The 16,558-nt window shown below is 27.9% G+C and overlaps 2 protein-coding genes and 1 long non-coding RNA gene across 3 annotated transcripts; all 3 read left to right on the top strand.

Annotated features, from left to right (window-relative positions):
- The first annotated feature begins 3,634 nt into the window (after positions 1–3,634).
- On the top strand, positions 3,635–4,712 carry LOC102581732 (uncharacterized). The gene is made up of 2 exons (XR_367289.2): positions 3,635–3,854; positions 4,339–4,712. It is a non-coding gene; the product is annotated as an uncharacterized lncRNA (long non-coding RNA).
- Positions 4,713–10,175: 5,463 nt separating this feature from the next.
- LOC102582058 (uncharacterized) lies at positions 10,176–11,214 on the top strand. Its single transcript, XM_006346659.2, has 2 exons — positions 10,176–10,346; positions 10,809–11,214. The coding sequence occupies exons 1-2, from the start codon at positions 10,280–10,282 to the stop codon at positions 11,114–11,116; spliced, it is 375 nt and encodes a 124-aa protein (XP_006346721.1). The 5' UTR covers positions 10,176–10,279; the 3' UTR covers positions 11,117–11,214.
- Positions 11,215–14,404: 3,190 nt separating this feature from the next.
- On the top strand, positions 14,405–15,988 carry LOC102582379 (uncharacterized). The gene is made up of 2 exons (XM_006346660.2): positions 14,405–14,534; positions 15,601–15,988. The coding sequence occupies exons 1-2, from the start codon at positions 14,474–14,476 to the stop codon at positions 15,921–15,923; spliced, it is 384 nt and encodes a 127-aa protein (XP_006346722.1). The 5' UTR covers positions 14,405–14,473; the 3' UTR covers positions 15,924–15,988.
- Positions 15,989–16,558: the final 570 nt, after the last annotated feature.

Below are 16,558 nucleotides of genomic sequence, written 5' to 3' on the forward strand. Positions count from 1 at the left end.
GAGACACCTTAACTAAACTAAGGTCCTATTACCCCTAACTCATTTTTTTTAAAATTTCTTACACCTTTTGGCTTACGTGGCACACTCCTTGATTCCCACGCGCCTTAACTACGTGGAGTCACGGAGTGTGCCACGTAAGACAAAAGGTGTACAAAATTACAAAAAATATAAGTTCAGGGGGGTAATAGTACCTTAGTTTAGTTAAGGTGTGTCTTTGAGATTTCGTTCATAGTCTAGGGGGTACTTGTGCCTTATCTCATTAAAATAAGGAAAAACTACATAATTAGACATACTTAACTACCATATATACATATATTATCTATAGTTTAAAAATATTACTCTTAATACCACCTTTTAATAATTATATCATATATTTTTAAAAGTTAAATCAGATATGATATTGAATAATTATCTTAAAATTTAAACTCCTTAATAGAAGGTACATTAACAATTAACCTCCCTCAATCTCCTTCACCAACTATATATCTCCTCCCCCCAAACCCCACGTCCTCTGCCATTTTTTCTCCCTTCCTTCGTCCTCCTCATAATATCTAACAAAAACGATTTTGGTTCATATTTGAATCCCAGGCGTATCTACATGTCCTATGCACATGTCATTCTTCCATATGTCTGATGTTTGTGTATCCAAATGTCTTATGTATCTTCCTTTCATCTATATATCTACCGTTCTTCTCCTTATTCTATGTATTTTGTTTATTTATTAAATGTATATGTATTTTCTATTAAATATATATGAGTTGTAGAGTTCATATTGCTCTAAAGTTTGATTTTATAAACTTTTACAAATTAGGTTTTACATTGTTTGCTAGCTTTTGTTGTTTCTCAAATTTTAATGAATGACCATTCATAAAACAGGTCGAAAATAGATCTAAGTTTAAGAACGATCCTTTAAAATTGTTGAATACATGTATCTCACCTTTAATTCAAATTAATAGCACGTATCTCGATTTTTAATACTGTTGGATACACATATCTCACTTTTAATGATACATGTATCTCGCGGTCATGATTTGTTCCTAAAATTTGTGTGTTTCAGTTGCATTTTATATTTAGATCCACATAATCACATGTATATACTTACTATGTATTCGAGATACATGTTTTTGAATATAATGTGTGAAATTGATACTTGATACATCAAATTAATACTAGATACGTGAAATTAAAACTAGATCATATAAATAGATACATGAAATTAATACTTGACACATATAACAAATACACGAAATTAATACTAGATACTTCTATGATACATATGAATGTACTTGTATAATACTCATGTATCTAAGTATTTAGTTTGTTGGATACATCATATATAGATAATAGATACATCAAATTAACGAATTTATTATTTTAAGAGTACTAAATGAAATTAATCAAATTACATGACCAAGATATACATGCTTTTGTTTATTACTAATAATATAATGAATTTATTATTTCAAAGGATAATTTTGAAATAATAAATTGAAATTAATTAAATATAGATACACTCCTTGATTTCCGCCTTATGATAAGCGATTTGATTAATTTAAATTTTCAGAATTAATTATTCATGTATATCCTTAATTACTCCTCTAATTAAGGAAATTGGTTACAACCTATTAATTCAAACAAATAAAATATGTATCTCATACATGTATCTCCAGATTCAATCTCATGTATCCTAAGTATGAAAATATGGTAGAGGAAGTAATATTTGAAACTATCGAGAATCTTAGTAATTAGGACCTAAACTAGTGGGATTTATGTAGTTTGCCCTTAAAATAAATAACTTCAGGTACCCTTTTAACGGATAAAATATGTCATATATATTAGATAATAGTAAACTCATCTTTGATTTTCATTTAGATAACGATAACAAAATTATAATAAAATGATCTTTTTTTAATTTGAAGTAGGATAAACATTTTCTAACAAAAAAATATTATTAGGAAAAGAATGTGTTTAAAAAGGAAATAAATAATGTTTATTTGAAAAAAGACATTTTTAACCCATTAAGTAATAATAAGGACATTTTTGGACCAAAATATTGACAGTAAGAATATTTTTTAACCAAACTATATACAAAGGACATTTTTGTTTATTTCACATAGTTTAAAGACATTTTTGACCCATTCTTATCTAAATTAAAGTACATTATGGTATACAGTGGCGGAACCAACATATTTAGGGCGTTCATCCGAACCTCTTTCGTACTATTTATACATGGTTAAAATTAATTTTTTAGATATGTATAACAGATGTCAAACTCTCTTCCACTAATTCGTGTGTTTACTTCTCAGATTTTGAATCCTCTTATTAAAAATTCTGACTCTACCACTAAATTGGTATATGCATCCTTAAGATTTCTTCAACACTCTAGATCATAATTTTGTATAAGTGTTCATTAATGTGAGACAAAAAATTATGTAGTATGTAAGTGTATACATAATGATCATATTCCCAAATATTTCCCAGTTAAATAAAAACGAAAATATTGAACAGAATTAATGTTCTCGAATTCATTTGCTATTTGGCAAAATTGGTATTAAGCAAGGCGGCAAAATTGTCAAGCAGACGTGTTGACCTGACGTGTGTTTATTCCCTCTAGTAAGATAGTTGAATAGAATAACATAATTAATTGATCAACCTTTATCAAATGGGTAATACTCAAGAATATATTATGTTCTTTATCTTCTTGTTTCTTACTCGGTGTTAGCATGTATTGAAGTTTTAATTAAATTCAGATCACGTATTGCAAGGTTCATTCAAGGGGTAACACTTCCAATAAGATTCCATATTTATGACTTAAATCTGAAATTTCTAATTAATGATGATATAGTCTTACTACAATACCACAACTCATGTTAGTGAATATATTTATGTTCACACATGAATCTTATACAATTAAAAAAAATATATCTTCCTTTCCAACTTGCGCATATAAGAAAGTTAAAAGAAGGAATCAAATAGGCCCACTGTGGAATTATCATCATTTTCAACTTGCGCATATAGAAGCAAAAAGAAGGAATCAAATAGGCCCCTTGCATAAAATAATGATTTACTAACAAACAACTTGTAACGTTTTCAACTATAACTTATATTTCAGTATAATTTACATAAATCTCATAGTATTAAGAGCTAATTATATTATTTTATTTTATTTTAAATTACAAAAATTCCTTAAAATTTATGGATTCTGAATACATCACTGAACTTTTAGATATATCACTGGACTTCCGGATATATCAACAAACATTCAGATGCATAGGGGAGAGATGTATCAGATAGAGGATAGGACATGGGGAGTGATGTATTCGAGAGGAAAGGGATGTATCAGAGAGGGGAGCGATGTATTCGAGAGGGAGATAGGGATGTATCAACAAGTGGGGAGTGATGTATCCGAGAGAGAATTTCTGATTTTTTTTTAAAATGATAGGAAAGTTTAGAGACTATAATAAAATAAGTTGTGTATTTAGATAATTTTTTCTATATTTTAAATAACAAAATAAATTAATTAGTCATCATTATATCAAATTGACAGTCAAAACAGTCCACGTTCACATATGAATATATTGTATAGGAAAGATAGGAATAATATGAAGACTAATTATATAATAGGCCCCCTTGTTATACAACTTGTATCATTCTCCAACTATATCATATTTCAAATAGAAAGTATGCATTGAACCTTTCAATACTTAATCTCTTATATAAAGCTCATTTGATATAAGGGAGATAATAGCTAAGGAGAAAAGAAAAGATGGCTGAGTTCATTGAAGATACAAATACAAAGAACAAGAATAAAGATCCATCCATAAGCCTTGTTTCTGATGGAAAATCTTCTAATGGTAAGAGTTGAATATATCTAAACCTTATTTTTCGTAGTCTTAAATATGTCAGGTAGAAACATTATTTTCTAATGACTGAGTTCACTTTATATATATAATATTTTTTTTAAAGCCAACATCTAGGTTGTGGACCTAAGGTGTGGGGGATTAGGCTTCAATTTTCATTATAGAGACACTATTGTGTTGTTTTGTGTTGAAATGATCAATCTCATCAAAAGATTTAGATTGTGAATATTTTTTCGCTGAAACATCTCATATATAATGTATTTACTTTAGTATATCGTCAACAAGCTCTTTTTATGCTATTGTTTTAAAATTATATTGAAGTATATGGTCATTTCATATATTATTTTTATCTTATGTCATACTTTCATGATATCATCAAAAAGTTTGAATGGCTAAAGATAACGCACTTTTATTTATTTAATAATTAATTACATCATCAACATAACATTTTCTTAATTTATGTGTTCAATTTTTTCAGAACCATCAAAAAATGACCAAGTAGTAGAAACACAACCAGAAAATAGTACACAAAATCAAGAAAAAGAAAATATTATTGCTCAACAAGGCCAAGAAGAAGAGGAGGAGATGAATGCTAATGATGAGGAAAGAGCAAATTTTTCAACACCTCCAGGAAAAAGATCAGCTCCTAAACCTAAGACGGGTTGAAACTAATTAATTAATTAAGTCTTTGGGAATTCCAATATTGTGCTAATTATTTCAAGAAACCTAGTTGTTTTCTAGGTTTTTTTTTTTTGGTTTGTTCTTCTCATTTTTAATATTGTAATTTGTAATGGTTAATTCTTCTTGGTTATTGTAATGGTTAATCTGTTTTAAAAAGAATGTCATAAGAAATAATTTAATTTTAAAATTCTTTAGTTCAAATTAGAAGGTTTAAAAATTCCTATCATTTTCTTAAATTTTAATCTTGGTTAGTCATACTTCTTCTTAATGTTTATAGGTCCACCTTCCACTATTAAAAACAAGTAAAAAATCGAGGGTAAAAATTGACAATTGATCTCAATTTTTTTTATTAGAATTGATACAAAATTGATGTGATCGAATTTAGTGAACGGACAAACTTCATCAATTCTAACTGAGGGATGTCCGTGGATTCAATTAAATTCTATTTGCCCAATTTTTATTTAAAAGTTGTTCAATTAAAATTTTAAAAATGAGTTTTTATATAAATTTATGGGTCAGGTTTTACACTTAAAAAAGAGTTGAAATAAAAATTTGAAATTTAATATTGATTTTTTTCCCCCAGATTTCATAAACAAATTTGAAATCAAATCTGAAATTGGAATCCGAAATCATATAGCCAAAAACCTATTCAGGGTGTGTTCTATAAATTATTTTCCAAGTTCTCCATGTTCGGTTGACAAAATTATGAAAAATATTATTTCTAGAAATCACGAGTACCTTAAATATGACGAAAATGATTTTCTTAGAGAAGTAGGGAAACAAGTTTTATAAGTGATATATTACATTTGATTACGTGTTCTTCATCTTTCAACACACCTCATTACGGTTGGTTATAAATTACCAAATTTTTTTGACAAGTCATTTTGGGTAAGTAATTCACCATGCGTTTGGCCATAGATTTTAGGAGAAATATTTGACTTTTAAAAAAAAATGATTTATACTCACAAGTTTGTATTGTTATTTTATAATGAAAATGTTCAGTCAGAAGCCATAACAACGAATATAATTAATATGAATTTGAAAAAAGAGGAAGAAAACAAAAGAAAAGTCTCATTGATCTATATACAAAAAACTACTTGTAATTGAGAGTGACTTCACCTCTATCCCGGCAGTAACCTCCATCCCCTCCACCCCAAACCCCTACCTAACATCAACCTCCAATAATATTTGTCTAGATTATATATAAATTCTTTTAGGATAATATTTTTACTTATTAATCAAACTAACTTATTTTTAAAAATATTTTTAAACATAAGTAAATAAATAAGAAACTAACTTATTTTTAAAAATATTTTTCATAAAAAATACTTTTCGCAGTACCTAAAACACCCTATAATACCTTCTTATACGTCAAACATGACATGTTGACCAGACGTGTGTTTATTCCCTCTTGTAATATAGTTGAATATAAAATATGTCAAATCGTATCAAATTGGTAGTACTCAAGAATATGTCTACGTTCACACATGAATTTTATACAATTTAAAATATAAAAATTATCTTCAATTCCAACTTGTACATAGGAAAGATAAATAGGCCCCTTGTATATACAAATAATAAATATTGCTTCCTCCGTCTCATTTTATTTGACACTTTTTGAATTTCGAGATTCAAACAAATCTATATTTGACCTTAAGTTTTTCATAGATCTTTTAAATATTTTGAATTATCAATTAATGTAACTTATAGTACTTTTTACGTAGTTTATAACTATATAAATTTCATTTAAAAAAATTGAAGATTCCGTGCGTAAATTTCTGATCAAACTTAAATTGTTTGACTTTCGAAAAACGAAAAGTATCATATAAATTGAGACAGGGGGAGTAATGATTTACAAACTAACAACTTGTAACGTTCTCAACTAGATTATAATTTAAATAAAAAAGTATAGTAATTAATATTGAACCTTTCAACATTATTCTCTTATAAATCCCATTTGATCCATGAGAGATAATAGCTAAGAAAAAAGAAAAAAAAATGGCTAATTTCTTCATAGATATAAAGAAGAAGATTCAAGATTTGTTTGTATACATTGTTTCTTGTGGAAAATCTTCTAAAGGTAAGATTACTTAGAGATAGCACATTTTTTATTCGTTTAATTATTACGTTTTTAACATTATTTTTTTTGAAATAATAATATGATTGTGATGTACCAAAAAAAAAATGCAGAAGGAGAAGAGAATCATGAAGCAATTGTTTCAAGACCTCCAGGCCAAAGACCACCTCCTCCACCTCAGACTAGTCGATAATAATTAATGTTGTGATTATTATTTCAAAAAACTCTATTGTTTTCTATGTCGAAAATAATTAATGTTATGATATTATTTAAGATTGTAATTCTTAATCTGTTTTAAAAAAGAACAATTTATTTGTGCAACATTTATTTGTATAATTACACCCTTTTATCAATTAGTAATCGATGTGTGACTTTGTTTATACACATATATACAACTATTTGTGAATATTTCCAATTGGAAAGAGATACCATTATTACGTGAATATTATATCAACGAGTAGCTAGTAGGTATAATGACTAGAAATTAATAATTTCTCATATGGTTCTCAAGGTCTGTTTATCTCGAAATTCCACCACAAATTCATGAAATATTCATAAAGAGATCAAATCCAAATCATCATAATTCGAGAAATATGCCACTAACAGCTCTCAAATTATGAAGATCAAATCCAAATCATCTTAGTTTGAGAAATACGTCACGACCCTCAAATTATGAAAATCAAGTTCAAATCATCCAAGTTTGAGAAATATGCCACTAACGACCCTTGAATCATGGATAAATCTTATGAGAGAAGAATCAAGGGGGGAATAAAATTGTACCCGCAATATTTATCAATAAAGTTATGTTCTTCATAAAAAAAGAAAAAGAAAAAAAAAGGTTTGTTTTAATAAAAGGTTATTATTGAACCTTTTAATTCTTAATCTCCATGTAAAGATTTTTTTTTTTAATCCGTTAGACGAGATGTCTAGGGCTATAAAACTCATTTTGATCCTTTGGTGCTTGGAAAAAATACCAAGAAATTAAAGAAAGAAAGATGGCTAATTTCTTCACATGTACAAAGAACAAGATTCAAGATCTATTTGTATATCATGTATATAGGGATACATGAAGGAGTCTCCCAGAGTAACAGAATGTTTCTTATCCTACGCCAGCAAGTGTAGTTTTCGGGCATTCATACTCATACTCTCTTGGTTCATAGAGCATGAATTGAAATCATAAGTTTTATAAGCATCATGCATGCAATGAGATTTTGGCTTAAACCATAGTTTATGTCTAGAGCTGTCAAAAAGGGTCAGCCCAGCCCTATCCGGTCCAAACCTCGCGGCCTAAGGAATTTGAAGGGCTAGGGCGGGCCGGCCCTTCATTTGAAAGCGGAGGCAAATCTAGAATTTCAAGAAGACTGGTGCATCATTGTCAGGGGCGGCTTGACCTTATTTATTTTAGCAATAATAAATATAGGTTTTTCATAAGAAAAATAAGAAAAATATTAAATACATTTGCAAAATAAATAAATTTTATTATAAGAAAAAGTCATTAGAAGAAGTTTAAAAAAGGCTGCTAGCAGTGAAAATGCAGCATCTGGGAACCGATCCCTCAACTTCAAAGTGGAAAACTGACACTCAAACCAGTGAACCATCTAGTTGTTTATGTTCATGGGTTCCTTCAGTTGCTATTTGATATATTTTAAAAATTATACAAGTAATACATCGAGTTTTGTCGGATGACCACGGGTTCAGGTGACCCATTTTTTAAGCTTAAAATCGCCCCTGTTTGGAAGGGCCTGAAATTGAAAATGTTCAACCCAACCCAACCCTAGAAGGCTGAGGGAAGGGGTGGGCAAGCCCTTTTTTTTTTCTTTTCAAACTTATAATTCTATAACATCAAGAAAATGAGAAGATTATCAAATCAAATATGACAAACAATGGTGTTGTTTCAATAACACTAGTAAAAAATCTAGTGTAATTAGTCTGTATCTCGCATATCAGATACGCTAGCGAGATAAGAGAGTGACAAGAAAGATGGGAGGGAGGCAAGGGTGCGAGATTTGTCTATGTATCATAGATACATGCGAATCTACTTGGATATAGTTTATCTAGAATAAATTAACCTAATTTTGAATCCATTTATTCCGAGATACATGTATCTGGACGTACTAAAATATGTTAAGATTCATAATATTACAACATAACATGTATTTAAGTAATTACATTATAGGACAAATTATAGAAATACACACCTTTTGTTTCACTTATATCCATTATCCCCTATTACTTTTTAAAATCCCTTATTTCTTTAATGTATTCGAGCCAATATTTAATGTATCCGAGCTACATATTATGTATTCGAGCCAGTATTTAATGTATCCGAGCTACATATTAATGTATCAGAGCCAGTATTTAATGTATTCGAGCTACATATTATGTATCCGAGACAGTATGTAATGTATCCAAGCTACATATTAATGTATCCGAGTTTCAATTATTGTATCCGGTTTTTTTAAGGGATTAATGTAATTAGAAACTTATTAGGGATAGATTGTAATTTCATATTAAAACTATGGGATTTATGTAATTTACCCTACATTATATACTAGTGAGATTATTGTAAGTTACCCTTAAATAAAAAGTTTTGTCCCATGGGTCGACCCCGATCAAGCCTCAAGGACAAAGGGCTTATATGGACCGAGCTTATAAGTCTTAGTTTTAAATGAGCTTGAAAAATCATATCTCAACCTTACCCCAATAACAAGCTGGGTTGGGTCAGCCCCATGGGCTATAAGCCTGTTTTGACGGCTCTATTTATGTCTAATACTGAGGAGCCTTAACTCAAATTATAGTTCATAAATCATATTGAGGAATCTTAGCTCAAATTATAATTCATAAATCATAATGTAAAGTCTTGACTTAAATCATATAGGTGTCTCTTTTATATGCAAGTTCCTTGAAAGAAATCATAAAAAATCTTCTTTGAAGGAAAAATCATAAAAATGTTTTATAAATAATGCATACTTTTCATCCATAAACATATAGCTCATGAAAATCAAATGATTATGAGTATAAACGAATAACTCATAGGAGTTAATGAGTTCAAATTAAATATACATGAACGAGCATAAACGAATAACACATATAGAATTAGCCTTATGTATCTTAAATCACTCCAATTAATTGAAATCCTAGCATTAAAAAAAAAAACTCTGAAAAATAGGACAAACAAATTTAAAAGAGAAAGTAATATTCTTAGGTACTAAACACACAAAATAAAATCAACTTATTTTAAAAAAAAGTAAGAAATCAGCTTATTCTAATATATTTTTTTAAAAAAAAAAACATTTTCCTTCGTATCAAGTCTACCCAAAACATGTTGACTTCTTATGATAGTTGAATAGACCAATATAAATTAGTCAAAATTGTATCAAATTGGTAGTAAAAAGATCTACGTTCACACATGAATATGGTACAATTGAAAATCTAAATATTACTCTCATTTCAGACTTGTACATATGAAATATAGAAAGACTCGTGTGAACGCTAATTATATAAAGAATAATGATTTACTAACTAATCCACTTGTATAATTCTCCAACTATATATTATATTTTAAGGAAAAAGTGTCTATTGAACCTTTCAACATTTATAATCTCTTACAAAGCTTATTTTATCTAATTAAGGGAGATAATAGCAAGGGGAAAAAAGCAAGATGGCCAATTTCATCAAAGATACGAAGAACAAGGATCAAGATATATTGAAAAACCTTGCTTCTAATGGTAAGAGTAGTTAAAAACTATTATGTCTAGCAAGTCTTTTTGTGTGCATGTCTGTTTTCTTCTTCTCAGATGCTACATATATAACGGCTCTTTAACTTATTTCTTAGATGAATAATTTATCGTATTTTGTACTTTGACTCTCTTTCTTAATTTTCATAAAGCGAGACTCATTTTTTTTAAAAAAAAAAAAACTATCATATGTGTGTATTTTCAAGCTACGGGTTAAAATAGTAAACTGACCCTTAAAATAGACATAGGCAATAAGTTGAGTCTCATGCTATCTACATATACTCATTTCACCATATTATTGTCGTTGATATTAATTGTTGGGCTAAAATAGCATAACTTTTAATATATTCTTTATATATGGGCTTAAACTATTAGGGACAACACATTTGTATAATGTTTCCATGATTTTCTTGAAATAATTTTGATATATATAAGTATGTTCAATCTTGCCAGAAAATGACCAAGGGCAAGCAAGAAATCTACCACTAGGAGATGACTTGGGACTAATAATAATACATGTGCCAAAAGAAGACCAAGCTGAGCCAAAAAGTGATGTACAAGATCAAGAACATATAGTAGTAAATGAAGATGGAAATAATACACAAAATCAAGAACAACCAACAAATATACCACCAAGTGATGATATTGGACAAGAAGAAGAAGAGAATGATGATGATAATTTTGAACTTCCAAATGGAGCAAGAGCAAAAGTTTCAAAACCTCCAAGCAAAAGACCAGCTCCACCTCCTAAGACTGGTTGAAAATAATTAATATTGTTGTGACTATCTATTATTTCAAGAAATTCAACTTTTTTCCTTGGTTCTTAATTTGTTTATTCTGTCTTAAAAAGAATGTAATACGAAATAATTTAATTATAATTTTATTTTTAGTTTAAGATAATAAGAATTTAGAAATTTATGTGTATCTTTTTTAAATTAATTAACCGACAGAGTCCATCGGAATACTCACTCCATGTCTCAATCAGTGGCGGATCCAGAATTTTAATGTCGTGGATGATCCCTGACTATCGTTACAATATATAAGTAAACAAATCTATGACTTATCATAAAATAGACAATAAATTAAAACACAGTAGCAAAAAATATTAATACAATAAAACTATGATAAACATTATTTTGAATAACAAAAAAGTTTATTTTTAAAAAAAAAAAATTATGAAAAAATAGCAAAAGGAAACAGAGGAAGTGTAAAAAGAACAATCAACACAAGGAGAGAAAAATAAAAGGTCAATAGAAGAGCTGGTATTCAAAATAGTTTTAAAAAAATGCTTAAAGTAAGAATCGAACCCAATAGACACAGATGCAATAACCAATCTTAAGCACCCACAATTGACCACTGAACCAAACGACTATTTGTGTATTAGGTGCTCACGTTTATGTTTTATATCATTCTTTCAAATTTTTATATAACTATATATAGTCTGATACGAAATTAATGGGTGCTCGAGCACCCGAAATGTCCAATGTGGGTCCGCCCCTGCTGACTCCATCCCAAAATGAAATTTTCAAATTTTATATTTCGAAAGTCAAATTACTTAAATTTTAATCAATGTTTTAAAATATGTTTTTACCATATTAATATAAGAAAAATTATACTAATTTATAATACTCTTTGTTCATTTTTGAATATCAAAATTTTAATTGTAAACAATTATATTAGTTCAAATTAATTTAATTTTAAAAATCAATCAATTTAAGAAAGAGTGACAACTATCTTATCATTGCATCAAAAATGATCTTTAGCAACAATTAATTAATGACAATAGCTTAATTGTCACTAAATATATATTTTTAGCGACAATTAGCACTCTTTGTATATGTCCCTAAAACTTTTAGCGATATTGAATCTAATGACAGTACTTAACTAATCCCGGTAAAATTTTTAGCACTCTTTATTAATGTTTATTTATTGCCACTAAAAGTTGTTTTTGTTATAGTGTGAAGGAAAGGATAGTAAGAATAATGGGTAGACAACAATATTGATCTATATAATTCATACATAATAACAACATATTCAATATAATCTCATAAAGTCAAGTCTGAAAAAGATAACTTATATATATAAGTCTAAATTATTTCTCGATTCAATATATATTCTATATATAATAAACCACAATGCAACTATGATTGCAACTATCTTGTTAGCTTTCAACCAAAAGCTAACAAGATTTTTAGTTACATATTTAGTATTTAATAAAATAATAAATATGTCATTGTATGAGCTATTTATTACTCATTCCTTTTGAATTTGTTAATCTGATTTTGATCTGACACATAGTTTACGAAATTATATTAGATTTTGAGAAAAAACATTAAGTGATAATTAGATTTTGAGAAAAAACATTAAGTGATACTTGAAGTTGTCCCGGATTTTCAAAAAGACGCCTTAACTTTGCGTGCGTCCTATTACCCCACAAAACATTCAAAATCACAATAAATACACATTTTTTACACAATATTTCCACTTTGGACAAAAATATCCTTCGAATGTGCAATTTATTAAAAACAAAAAGTCCCCCATTATTGATGTATTGAAGGATTCTTTGGTAATTTCCTATGATGAATTCGTTTTGTTTTGTTTCTTTTAAATTTATTTTACTATACTAAATAATTGTATAAAATATTATAAATCACAACAATTATTTACTTAAATATTCAAAAGATATAAAAATATGTAAAAGATCTGATTAACTCTTCAAATTTTATCGGTGACACATAAATTGGACAAATAAATAATATATATTATTTAAAATTACTTACAAAGTACAATAATTTATAGTAATTAGCAATAGTCAATAGAATATTTTTAAAGACAAAAAAAATTGATTGAATCTCAAATTTTTTTTAGTACTACATAAATTGAGAAAGAAGAAATGACCTCTATTATTTGAAAATGGTGTAAAAGTATTACAAATCATACAATAAGAATTAACAATTTAAAATTTTAAAAGACTTTAATGTTTTATACTTATTCTATTTCCACTCTGGACAAAAATATCCTCCCAATATGCATATTTTTTTTTAACAAAAAGTGGGACACATTATTGATGTATTCAAGGATGCTTTGGTAATTTTCCTACGATGAATTCGTTTTGTTTGTTGTTTAATTTTTTTAAAATAATTGTATAAAATATTATAAATCACAACAATTATTTACTTAAATATTCAAAAGATATAAAAATATGTAAAAGATCTGATTAACTCTTCAAATTTTATCGGTGACACATAAATTGGACAAATAAAATAATATATATTATTTAAAAATTACTTACAAAGTACAATAATTTATAGTAATTAGCAATAGTCAATAGAATATTTTAAAGACAAAAAAAATTGATTGAATCTCAAAATTTTATTAGTACCACATAAATTGAGAAAGAAGAAATAACCTTTATTATTTCAAAATTGCGTAAAAGATATTACAAATCATACAACAATAATTAGCAATTTAGAATGTTAAAAGACAAAAAATTTTTAACCATAGTTAACAATAATTAAAAATTTAAACTATTTTAAATTAATATTAAAATTTAATTAACTCTTTAATTTTGTCTTTGTCACATAAATTGCAACAAAAAATGATACATATTGGGCCCGTGTTAGCACGGGCTTCGATGTCTAGTAGTATATATATATGATCATGTGAATTAGATCCGATTAGATTAAAGAACAATAATTAATAGAAAAATCGATTACGGAACTTCTTTTCCAGTCAAAGTCAGTCGACTGCCTTACTCTGAAGAAATTTGCTTATTTGAATATTTTAATAGCAACACGCTGTCACGTTTACATATATTTTTTGAATATTAATTATCTTTTTTATTTATATCTTAAAATATATTTTTTTATTAATTAAATATTTATTCTATCTATATGTCATTACCCTATAATTGATGTATTATAGTCTTGAACGGCTAAAATAATAATTATTTTAAAAATTTATGACAGATAATTTGAGATGGAGAGAAAGTAGTTGAAAGTACAACTAATAATTGACCAAAATTATTCTCCTATATATTAAAGCTCATTGGTCCTATTGAGAAAATTCACAACACAGAGGAAAATAAAGTCAGCTTAAGCTAAGTTCAGTGCAGAGAAATGAAGAGCAAGATTAGAGTTTTATTTGAATCATTTATATCATGTGGAAAACCTTCTAAAGGTATGTTGGAACATATTGAAGGTTATAATCTTTTAATTTCAACAACTTAATTCAATGTTCTATTTTCTTAAGTAGGAATTTTCAACGAAAAAAGTGTTCTCTAAATCAAGCTTCTTTTACTTAAGAGAAATATTTATATTGCTTATATTGAAGAGTGAAAAAGTTTATCCAAATTGGATTTGGCTCCCCTCCGATACAAGATCTCTTCATTTCTTGAAGTATGCTCTTATAATTTTGATATGTGTCCATTATTAGAAATAAAGTTTTCTCTATCACGAATTAGTAGAAAATTTATGCTATAAAATATGATTTTTAATGTTCATTTATTTTCCATCGAATCAACTCAATACTTGTACCAGAGGGGAGCCAAATCCGTTTAAATTTACCTCTGAAGTATTTGATTTGTCATGTATTTACCATTTAGTCCATGAATGCTCGATGAAGTTAATTTCTCTCTTATTTGTCCCTCTTTCTAATGGGTATCTAGCTTAGCTCAGACAATTGTCACTGTGAACTTGAAGTTTAGTGACGGAGTCAAAAAATTTACTAAAGAGTGTTAAATATAAAAAAAAATAGATATACATAAAAAAAAAAAAATAACATAAGAAATATATATGCAATAATTTGAAGCACATGATCCTGAACAATTACTCTGAATTGAATTGTCTTAAATGTTAGGTGCAGAGGTCTGTCTTATTATGAATTAATTTGTCTTAAATGATAGGTGGGGTTATATTTTAAACTTTTTCTCTCTAGAAAAATAATCATGAATTGACGTGTCACGTAGCTATTTCAATTTGTTTGAGACTGAAAAGTAATAATAATAGTAATGAGAGGAGTCACCTTGAGCGAAGGATAATCCAATACATATCTTTTTTGTTGGAAAATTACATGGTGTTTAGAAATTAAAATTTTAACTATTATGAATGTATAGCTAATTTTACATACCTTTCGTTAAATTCCTGATTTTGTCGGATCGGCGGTAGTATACACTAACAAAGTAACACTAGTACTATATTGTGAAACTCATTTTGATATATACTTTCTTCAAACTTGTCTAAACCAGGAAATGACAAAGACCAAGAACCAGTTTCTCTAGATGAATCCACAGTAGATGCACAAGGACAAAGACAAGAACAAGAACATCAAGATAAACCAAAAGATTATGCACAAAGACAAGGATTACTAGTGAAAGATGAACAAAAAAATGCACAATTAGGGCAAATGGTGGAAAATGCAAAAGTAGAACAAGTAGAAAGGGTGTTTGTAATGGAATCTAAAGTAAAAATAACAACATATAGAAACATAGGAACAACTTCACAACAAGCAAAACGTTCACGCCAACGAGCACCTCCTGGTTTTAAGACCGGCAGCAGGGATCTTATGTGATAATTCAATGTCGACTCGTTTGTTGTTATGTATTATTTCATAATATATTATATTATTATGTTGTATTGTATTGTTTTGATATGAATATACAATAATTTGATATATTGTATTGTTTCTCGGCGTCATTATACATAATGTTATACATCCACAATTTGAAGGATAAACATATAAGGACTAGTGGCAATAAATTTTCCTATTTGTTGCTACAAAAATATTTAGTGGCAGTTGAGTTGAGTCACTAAAGCCTTTAGCGATATTTATACAGTGTTGATTATAAATATACATATTTATTATTATTGTCACTGAATATATTATAGCGACAAGTAGGGATAGTCTAGTTGGGAACAAGCTATCTCAGAATTAATTATCCTCAAATAAGTTATTCCAAAATAAGTTATTATTAATTCCACCATGTATATGAGATCTCATCACTAAGGTATAGCTGGTGGGATAAATAATCTAAGGATTACCTAATACTTCCAACCAAACACAAGATAAAATAATCATGCATTTTATTCTGAGATTATTATACTTTATACCTCACACAAAACAACTTCTTATTTGTTGCTGCTAAGTCCTTTATTTGTTGTAGTAAAGTACAATATAGAACTATCGTAAAAAGTACGGTAAAGGAC

This window comes from Solanum tuberosum, unplaced genomic scaffold, assembly GCF_000226075.1.
Source record: "Solanum tuberosum cultivar DM 1-3 516 R44 unplaced genomic scaffold, SolTub_3.0 scf00086, whole genome shotgun sequence".
NCBI classification, from domain to species: Eukaryota; Viridiplantae; Streptophyta; class Magnoliopsida; order Solanales; family Solanaceae; genus Solanum; species Solanum tuberosum.

What these genes read in the sequence shown, in the direction of transcription:
- LOC102582058 (XM_006346659.2), top strand. Translation starts at nt 10,280, where the DNA reads ATGGCCAATTTCATCAAAGATACGAAGAACAAGGATCAAGATATATTG. An exon ending in GAAAAACCTTGCTTCTAATG is followed by an intron (nt 10,347 to 10,808) that starts GTAAGAGTAGTT and finishes CAATCTTGCCAG; the next exon opens with AAAATGACCAAGGGCAAGCA.
- LOC102582379 (XM_006346660.2), top strand. Translation starts at nt 14,474, where the DNA reads ATGAAGAGCAAGATTAGAGTTTTATTTGAATCATTTATATCATGTGGA. An exon ending in ATGTGGAAAACCTTCTAAAG is followed by an intron (nt 14,535 to 15,600) that starts GTATGTTGGAAC and finishes TGTCTAAACCAG; the next exon opens with GAAATGACAAAGACCAAGAA.